Source organism: Bufo bufo, chromosome 6 (genome assembly GCF_905171765.1).
Source record: "Bufo bufo chromosome 6, aBufBuf1.1, whole genome shotgun sequence".
Classification (NCBI taxonomy): domain Eukaryota; kingdom Metazoa; phylum Chordata; class Amphibia; order Anura; family Bufonidae; genus Bufo; species Bufo bufo.
Genome location: NC_053394.1, coordinates 295,640,872 through 295,651,085, shown reverse-complemented (window position 1 = coordinate 295,651,085; position 10,214 = coordinate 295,640,872). Strand labels below are relative to the sequence as shown.

Below are 10,214 nucleotides of genomic sequence, written 5' to 3'. Positions count from 1 at the left end.
GGTGTCAGTTAACGTCGGCAGTGCCAGATCCATATATATCCAGGAAGCTGCTACCCTACCAGAACAGCCTGCGGAAGATGTCAACGCTAGTGTCACTAGTTTTGATCTAGGAGGGAAGAAATGCAAATTAGCTCTTAACAAGCTCTGCCTCTAATGCCACCAGATTTAAGGCAGCTATCCTATAAGTCAATGCTCTTAAAATAAGCCTTGAGACATGACTTGGATATTAAATAAGCCAGCACCTCATCTGCAGACAGCTGTTTCGGGTTGATTGCCCCTCATCAGTGCAGAGCAGAGAGTACTGGCTTAACTGGGTAGGAGGCCTGTGTCCGAGCAAGGGGGGAACTAACTCTCCTTAGGGAGAGAGCACCTTAATCAGTGTGAGGAGACTTATAGGCCATACATGCTCCTGGGAGGGAAGAAATGCAAATGAGCTCTTAACAAGCTCTGCCTCTAATGCCACCAGTCATGTCTCAAGGCTTATTTTAAGAGCTGAACATTGACTTATAGGATAGCTGCCTTACATAAGATAAGATAAGATAAAATGCCTTGACAATAAAGGCATCTTATCTTATCTTATCTTATGTAAGGCAGCTATCTCATAAGTCAATGTTCAGCTCTTAAAATAAGCCAGCACCTCATCTGCAGACAGCTGTTTCGGGGTGGTTGCCCTTGCTCGGACACAGGCCTCCTACCCAGTTAAGCTAGTACTCTCTACTCTGCACTGATGAGGGGCAATCACCCCGAAACAGCTGTCTGCAGATGAGGTGCTGGCTTATTTAATATCCAAGTCATGTCTCAAGGCTTATTTTAAGAGCTGAACATTGAATTATAGGATAGATGCCTTACATCTGGTGGCATTAGAGGCAGAGCTTGTTAAGAGCTCATTTGCATTTCTTCCCTCCCAGAATTCCAGAGGAGCATGTATGGCCTATAAGTCTCCTCACACTGATTAAGGTGCTCTCTCCCTAAGGAGCGTTAGTTCCCCCCTTGCTAGTTTTGATCTAGGTACCTAAATATGCAAAATAGAAGGAATAAAACTCTCTGTAGTGCCACCTATAGGTGACTGCCTTGTAAGTCAACTTCCGGCTTTAAAGGGAATCTTCTAGGTTCTAACAGCGCCAACGCATGGCGGGTCCTGATATTCATGAGCCTCTGGATTTCTCCGCCCCCTGCCACTGATGGACCATTTTTTTCCAACTGAATTAGCAGCAGGGGGGCAGAGATAACCAGGAGCTCATGAATAATCAGGACACCTCATTATGCACTGGAGCTGTTCATTACAAGATTTTAGCAATTAAAGAAATTGACCCAGCATTTTGCTAAGGGGATTGGTGACTAGTTTATGTTGCCCTTTTTCAGAATACCATAAAATTGGTGACAGATTCCCTTTAAGTAAGAACTTCAGTCCAAGTCTTCTTTGTGTAACTATTTTCCCATTATATATAATTAGCATTACTACATTAATGAGGACCTGCCCCCTCTCCTGACCTATTTTAATAGCTTCATGCATTCCCCATGTAATAACAATTCTGGATCATCTATTCGTATGACTCTATGTTGTGCCATTCCTCTGTTATTTCTACTAGAAGTTATGAATGAATTGCTAGTAGTCTGCAGTAAGGGTACAGGGGGTGTTACCCAGTTGGGGGGGGGGCTGCCTGCACAGTCTGACAATAGCAGCACTGGATGGATTGTCCACTGCTGGGACACACCCCAACTGGTTACCACCCCTCTATACCCTTACTGTACACTGCTAGCAATTCTTTCATAGGATCCATTCTCTCATCCCTTATCTGGATGTCATCAACACAGCATCAATAAGATCAAGGAGGAAGAAGAGGTCTCCTCAAGATGGCTAAAGCTGGCCAAAACCCAGCAACAGTAAATTTTGATGGAATTAGGGAACTGATGCTAATGTTGATAACTATAAAAACCATATTGTTATGGATTGATATGTGAGAAAGTGTTGGAGTGCTTCCTTGCCTGTACACAGCACATTGTTGTCCCCTTGTCAGTACAGTTTAGTGTCCTGGTGGGCTGGGTGAGATGCCACGCATACTGCCTCTTGACAACTAATGGTTTTAATTACACACAGACACGCATTTTATGCTTGACCCAAAAGTTGTCCTTTATTAAACAGCTGCTGCAAACAGATTATAAAAGCAAGCATCCAACTCATTCACTGCTTTCAGGTGTCAAACATCCATGATGATCTGTAGCTCTGGAGAAAACTGTAACAGATCCAGGCTTCCTAGCCGTCATGTAAGCCATTCTCAGTGCAGAAAAAGAGGTGGGTCTTCTTACGATGCAGCTGCCTAATGTCTACCAAAGACTTTACTTCCTCTCAATTTTGACTAGGAAGAAGAAGAAAAATGGTGGTCAATATTGGCGTATGCAATAGACAATAGGGTGTAGAGATAAGGCTGTATTACACTTCCCAATGTGGCAGACGATTGTTGGGAGGGAGTGATCTCCTCCACAGCATGGGGAGGAGCAATCGCTATGCCATCACTCGTCCCTATGCTGTCTAGTGGTTTGCTGTTACCGTTATTAGATGGTAGGTGGGGTCCCTGTTACAGTATTTCCATTGGGGCCCAGGAGATACAAGAGGGTGACTGCCAACCTTGACCGGGACCTGAATATTATTATTTGATGGAAGTTGGCAGCAAAGTCTGATAATTGAGCAATGTTTTTGTCCTGTCACTGAGAAGGTCACTGGGAATTATTAAAACATTTCCTCTCATTATTCCACAGTAAATATTTCTCATAGAAGATTGTTTCTGTAGTGGAATTGGCCTTAATGTTTAATGTTTTTAGACTTGCTGTGCATGTGTGATAAGACACCACTGTAGTAAATGGAATCCCGGAACCTACTCTGTGTCCGTTTAGTATATAAGGGTTTCTGGAGGACAACACTTTCCGGTAAATGGGTTGTCTAAGAAAAAAGTTTGCTTTTTATTTTTACTAAAACAGTGCCAGTCTTGCTGTAATACCATGAATTTCCCATGTAAAAGAGTGGCTCTGTTTTTGAAAAGAAAAAATAAAAAGTAACTTTTTTCTCATCAAATATACTGCCAAAGTTCATTGCACACTTGACATCAGTCACCACCATTATAGCCTCTAAACAATATTTTATTTCTCTATGCCAGTAAAGATTGTCTTTGTTAAATTTTTAACTGTATATAGTAGAATAAATTATGTAATCCATACTCACCATCTTTGGTTGTGCTCACAGTGATCCTGTGGAAGAAAATGGTGACCAATATGAGAAAGGTTGCATTATAACTAAATACAGCATTACATGAGTCAAACCAATAGCTTTAATAGTGATATCACTAGTTTATTTGTTTCCATGATTCATTTGCCATTCAGCATATCTATCAACAGTCCTGTCCTTCAGAGGAATGTCCTGTGAGAAGGATCTCAAAAGGGATGGGGTTTATGCAAATGTTTCACAAAATTACAAGTTTTTCTGGGCTTATAACAGTGTGACTTAAAAATATCATGCAAATAGAGACATCAAAACTGGTTTTCTCATCAAAAGGAGTGGGACTGTAAAACAAAGGTAAAGACAGCACCAACAGCCACTTTACTCTAGCAATGTGTTAAGTTCTCCTCATCTTATCTTTGCATTCAGTCAGCCTAAACAATGGGTTCCTTATGTTGTGAAGTCCCTAGGCATGTAATAAATATACTAGATCAAAATATATTGTATATTACATAAAGGGCTACTGCTTACGGTGTGTCATGTCCTTCCAGGAGCTGACGATAGGTGGCGATTTCATTTTCTAGATGTGTCTTGATGTCCATGAGCACTTTGTACTCATGGTTTTGGCGTTCCATGTCTAACCGGAGGTCACCAAGTTGTCTCTCCAAATTGCTGATTAATGATTGAATTTGTGATAACTGTGCTCCATATCGTGATTCTGTTTCTGACAAGGTACCTTCAAGGGATGCTTTCTATGGAAAAAAAATATGAAGTTATAAGGTATCAGTGTTATTTACTCAACTTTACATTTATGTTGCCAAAGCAGTCAGCTAATACTAACCATACTGAGTTGAGACTGGAGTTCTATCTCAAGGCCTTGGAGTGTGCGTCTTAGGTCTGTGATTTCAGTCTTGCTGGTCTGGATCTCTACTGTGTGTACAGCAACTTCCTTGTTCAATTCCTCAGACTAGATCATAAAAAAGGAAGACATTACGAATGGAAATACTAATAGCATGAAAATAGAAATAAAGGCACAGAAAAGCTAACATTGAATTGTACTTGTCCTTACCTTAGTAAAGAACCAGGTTTCAGCATCCTTGCGGTTCTTCTCAGCCATAACCTCATACTGATCGCGCATATCGGCCAGAATCTTGGATAGATCTACACCTGGTGCCGAGTCCACTTCTACACTCACTTGTCCACCTACTTGTCCATGCAGTGCATTTAGTTCCTAGAGGAGAAGTAAAATATCACATGAAATATGTCCTAAGACTCTCACGCAACCTCAGTACTTCTAGTGTAGAGTTACTATTCGTTAAATATCTCTTTATTGTACATTATGTCTTTCCCACCATACATAATCTTAGAATTTCTTACCTCTTCATGGTTCTTCTTCAGATAGGCCAGTTCTTCCTTCAGGCTCTCAATCTGGTGTTCCAGATCAGTTCTGGCCAAGGTCAACTCATCCAGCACTCTACGTAGTCCATTGATATCAGCCTCCACACTCTGGCGAATGGCAAGTTCATTCTCAAACCTTAGAAAACAAGTGAAAGCAGATTAATTACCTATGCGCTCGCTTTTAGTGCTAATATCTGTTGATTCCGCTTTGGGGCAAATATGATACAACCCAATTTTTTCTCTAATTAAATTCATTTTTGTTCCATTGTGTATTGCTGCTTACCAAATTTCCATAAGGAAAGTTATTTTTACTGATGACCTTATAGATGTTGTGGACAATCCTTTCTTGATAGAAGGGGCACCCAACAATAAGCTTATCACAGGGTAAAGCACTGGAGTCTAGTGTGTTTAATTTTTCTCCAGTGCCACCACAGTAGCGATGAAATATTACATCATTCCTATTAAACACGGACATACTCAGACCTCCATGATGCTTTTTATATCCGTTCTGTAGATAAGAATGCTAAAATCTGTTAACTAAGAATAGAGTATTTCAAAATTTCTATACCTGAAACCCCTTGTAGGAAGCCATACAAGATATAGATTAGATATATGTCAACATATATGCAATCCGTCAACATAAGCCCCAGTGGCACATATTGGCCACCAACTAATGTCTATAGTGTTGGGTTTGAATCCTTATTATCCTATTATTGAATATTCTGGAATTCAAGGGCAATAACAGTAACAATAATGAGATATTTTTGAAATAATTTATAGGCAACTGTGTCTTAGGGTACAGCTAAAGAAGAAAAGTATAATGCATTCACTCAACTCTGAGTTTAGAAATCATTTACTATATATTCCTATATATATTCACTGTTTGTTGATTGCTTATTTTACAGCTAGGTGTGGTTATCACTCTAATGAGTTAATCCGCAGCTCAACGGGATCTCGGCCAAAGTCCCAGGCACACACAATAGGTGCTAGCTGGGTAACCAGCCAGAATACACAGTACTGTGTGAGGAAACAGCAGAGACTGCGTCATGGTATACTGCTGAAGGACCCAGAGGTAGAACCTGGACTTGTACCAGCATGGCCATGTTGACAATAGGATATTCTGTACCCGGGCTTTTTCATATATTTATAAAGAAATGTATATGGCAGAGCTTATTCATCCTGTAAATTTTGAATGGAAAATGTGGGTGTTTTACATTCACAATATGTGAAGGCTATGTATGTTATGTCCTGTTGCCATCTGACTGATTACTCATTAACTTCCTTCAATCTGTGTTATCTCGCAGTGGACAATGGAAAGTAAGACCTATTTTCTGATATTTTGGAGCAGATGGATAAAGTTCCTCAGGAACCAGGCCACACCCTACACACTACTGGTAAGAACGGGTTCTCACCAGTGCTAGGAATTCTTATAGTGTTATTACGGAATATAACAGAATTTTAGGACGGAATGCAAAACTGAATCCTTTAAGAGGCATTCCATTTGCTCCATCCTAATATATGTCTATGGGCACAAATTACGGTTCTGTTTTGTTCCGTTATACATGTATTTGTGCCCATGTGCATATTATTTGTGCCTATAGACATGCATTAGGACGGAGCAAAGCGGAATGCCTCTTAAATGGTTCTGTTTTGCATTCAGCCTTCAAATTCCATTATATTCTGTTATAACCCTGTTATAATGGAACACTATAACGGAATTCCCAACGCTGGTGAGAACCTGCCCTCAGATGTCCTGAGTTTCTCATTGTTATGGCCCAAATTAATATAAACTTCAGTCGACTGCATAGAAAAGACTGGGGCAAAGATTTAGTTTGCTGAATCTTCTGTATCCTAATAACATGGTCAAGGCAGAGTGATATGTTGGAGCTCCCCTGGCACCCAGACACATGCCACCATCAGGTTCCAAATATGTATATAAATGGTATGTATTATGATTAGATGCACACCCACCGGTGTGACTGTGGGCTATCTTTGTTGTTTGAGAGTAAAAATGGTCTGTTTTTTTTTTCCATAAACAGCTCCACTCTTGCCTATAGGCTGTGTTCGGTATTGCAGCTCAGCCCAATTCAATGAATGCTATATATTGAATGCGTAAGCATTAGTCACTGTGATCCAAATGGATCCACATAGACTACTATGATCACTTCATGTCCTTTTTTAGCAATGCAACACTCATTCCATTAGTTGAATACTGGAGGCAACTTGACATTTCCAAAAATGCTCTAAAATAAGGCATAAGGAGATTGTGTTTTCAGAACTTTCAAGATGCTGTATTCCAAGACTTCACAATCCCCAGAGAGGGAAAGGAATTGAACAGCTTATTATAACCCAAGATTGCTGGAAATAGACATGTCTACTTCTATTAACTCTTCACAATTCATAAACTCTAGACCAGTGTTCCTCAATGTTCCTAAGCCAAAGCTATAATCACATTCAGTGCTACCTATTAAAATCGCAGCATGAACACAGTGCCAGTCCTCGCTAGAGACTTGGCATGTACCTCCTGGGGTACACGCACTACAGGTTGTCAACATTATCTGTAGGTCTATCGTGGGACATATGTAGAAGAGAGGGCTAACCCAACACAAAATGGGCTCCATTTGATACTGTTTGACACTATTGTACTGCCCATCTTGGCTCAGCAGGGCCTGGACCTTGCTATTGGGCACGTCGTGTAATAGAGAAGGGAGCCCTGACCCTCTCACCTGCCATTTCTATTAATATTGTGTTACCTATGAAGAGAAGAACACTTTTAATGGAACCAGCCAAAGCTGAATTAGCCTAACAGCAATGGTCATGAATAGGGATGAGCGAACTTCATGTTATGAAATTCGTTCACGCTTCGTTTGGTGGTAAAAGGAGAACTGCATTATGGATTCCGTTACCACGGACCATAACGCAATTCTATGATGGAATGCATAACGGAAGAAGTCTAAGGGCTGCAAAACGGATCCATCCCGTTTCTGTTATGCAGGGGAGTCCTCTCCTGCATAACGGAAATGGAAAGTATCCATTATGCAGGCCATAGACTTCTATTATGATGGAATGAATAACGGAATGCCTCTAACTGCATTCCTTTATGCATTCCGTCATCAACTTGCGTTATGGTCCGTGGTAACGGAATCCATAATGCAGTTCTGCTTTTACCACCATCTCTAGTCATGAACATGGAAGGGGGCACTGACCTGGGGGTGTGTGGTCTCAATGTATCCCTATAGAAAATATAGAACCCTTACTGTGAAGTACTTTAGAAAGTTCAACACTCACTTGGTTCTGAAATCATCTGCTGCCAGCCTGGCATTGTCCACCTGCAGGAGAATCTTGGAGTTGTCAATGGTAGCAGCCAGGATCTGAAAGGCAAGAGAGGTAACAGTTTTACAGACATATGTGGAAAGCACTAATTAATTTATGCTCTCACTGACAGCAAACCTCACCTCGCCCTTATTTATTGTAACAAGCTACACTTCAAAATGACAGAACATAATGAGCTACAACATAATCACAATGCTCTACAGCTGTGCCACACCCAAGGGATACGAAGGACAGAGAGAAAAGTAACTGCACCTGCTATACCTAGTTCTCTTGTGTTCTTAGGGATCCCTAAACCTCTACATTAGTATGCCCTGGTAAAAATGTCTATTTATGTGTTATACCTATTTATACCTATTTATGTGTTATACCTACAGAGTTTAGACTTCAACATATTGCAGAACAAGGTCAAAGCTGGGGATACATTTGCATATGGAAAGGCAAGAACATAGTAACTACTGCAAATTTACATTGACTTTTTCTAATAGCTTATTATGAAATCCACAGAGGAGATCCATAGTGCAGAGCAAGTACAAGGTTCTGGAGGACCTGTGATCTCCATGCTTAGAACAGATGACCCACTGATATTACTGGGAATTGTGTAATGCTTCTTTTCCCCTGTGGCAGTGCTGTTGGAAACTAGCATACTTCCTACCAGGTTCTCACACAGATTGCATCTGATCTCTGGGATTCTCAGAATTGGAAAATCCAGTAATCAGGTTATTTTAGGCTGACCCTTCGAACAAAAAGAGATTGCCTAAAATAAACCTCTTTAACCAAAGTTCAGAAGACCATGAGGCACTGGTTCCACTCTACACACATTACTCCATCAATCCTGATTACATCTGTTCTTCTATAAAAGCTGAGTACAAAAAATGAAAATAAAACAGCTCATTATCCATGCTACTTTAATGTGATAGCAGTTTAAGAAGATTATCCGACATGTAACTGATGCTATTTCAATGAGTTAAACCAGTCTGGCCAGTTTTAGTGTCCCTCACCTAACCTTGCTGAGGTTCTGTTAGAGGCTGCAGGCAACCAAAGCTTACATAAACAAAACCACTATGTGCACTACTATATTCACCTGTTAATTGCAGTGATCTCCAACCTGTGGCTCTCTGGCTGTAGTGTAACTACAACTCTCAGCATGCCCTGCCAGCAGGGCATATCATATGAACTAAAGATTCAGTGCAAATGGTAAACTAAAGTAAGGTCTATGGTATTATACACTGGAAAATAGGAAAGTTAAGGTAACAGATACATAGGAGGAGTTACAGGTGGAGGAGTACAAAGTTGCATACATATGTTGGGAACTGAATACATTTACTAGCGAAAACTAGATCTGTGACATATTTTTGGGTTGGCACAGTGCCAGCTTACCTTGTCTCTCAGGTCCTCAATGATCTTGAAATAGTGACTGTAGTCACGGGTTGGGCTGGGTCCTTGCTTTTCATACCACTCCCGGATCCTCACCTCTAGGTCTGCATTGGCAGTCTCCAGAGAGCGCACCTTGTCCAGGTAGGAGGCCAGACGGTCATTCAGGTTCTGCATGGTCTCCTTCTCATTGCCAGACAACAGGGAATCCCCTGAGCTGCTGACACTGAACCCACCGCCATAGCCACCACCAGATCCAAAGCTACTGCTGTAACCACTACCACCACCTAGACCACCACCAAATCCAGAGGAGACAAAGCGGGCAGATGACACTGAGACACCCTGGCCCCCATACCCACCGTGGACACTTGGGGCTTTGAAAGAGATTCTCCCAGCTCCACTACCAACACCACTTCTGTAGGAAGAAGAAGTTTGGCGAATGCTGCTGGTGTATGCCATGGTTATAGTGTAACTGGCTGGTGCAGGCTTAGAGATGCAGATCACAGGAGTGTAACTGTTCTCTCTCCCACAGCCTCCTTTTATTCTCTCACAAACTGGGTGGTGCCAGAAAGCCCTTTGGAATTTTTCCGGTTCCTTCTTCATATGCCAAGTAACAACAGAAATTTCTCATTGGTCTGCTGGATTTTCTTTAACTGCCCTTGAAATTACTTTTGTCACTAAACAAACAGACAGCATTTTCCTCCCAAAAGTTCAGACAAAAGAGTTGATTCAGGCTCAGGTGGGGTTGGAAGGAGGGGGTGAGATACCAAAGTATCTGCAAAAATATTTTAGTGATTATGTCTAGTGCAGATAATTCCCACTTTCTCCTTTAACCCATTCATAACCAGATTAGTCTAAAGGGTGCACTTTTCAGGAATAAGTTCACACAGAAAGTAAAGTA

The 10,214-nt window shown here is 41.2% G+C and overlaps 1 protein-coding gene across 1 annotated transcript; it reads right to left on the bottom strand.

Annotated features, from left to right (window-relative positions):
- Nucleotides 1-2,105: 2,105 nt before the first annotated feature.
- On the bottom strand, nucleotides 2,106-9,838 carry LOC121004384 (keratin, type I cytoskeletal 19-like). Its single transcript, XM_040436583.1, has 8 exons — nucleotides 9,320-9,838; nucleotides 7,898-7,980; nucleotides 4,589-4,745; nucleotides 4,281-4,442; nucleotides 4,053-4,178; nucleotides 3,743-3,963; nucleotides 3,218-3,243; nucleotides 2,106-2,357 (listed from the first exon to the last, which is right to left on the bottom strand). Exons 1-8 carry the CDS (start codon nucleotides 9,770-9,772, stop codon nucleotides 2,338-2,340), a joined length of 1,248 nt encoding a protein of 415 aa, XP_040292517.1. The 5' UTR covers nucleotides 9,773-9,838; the 3' UTR covers nucleotides 2,106-2,337.
- Between the last annotated feature and the right edge of the window lie 376 nt (nucleotides 9,839-10,214).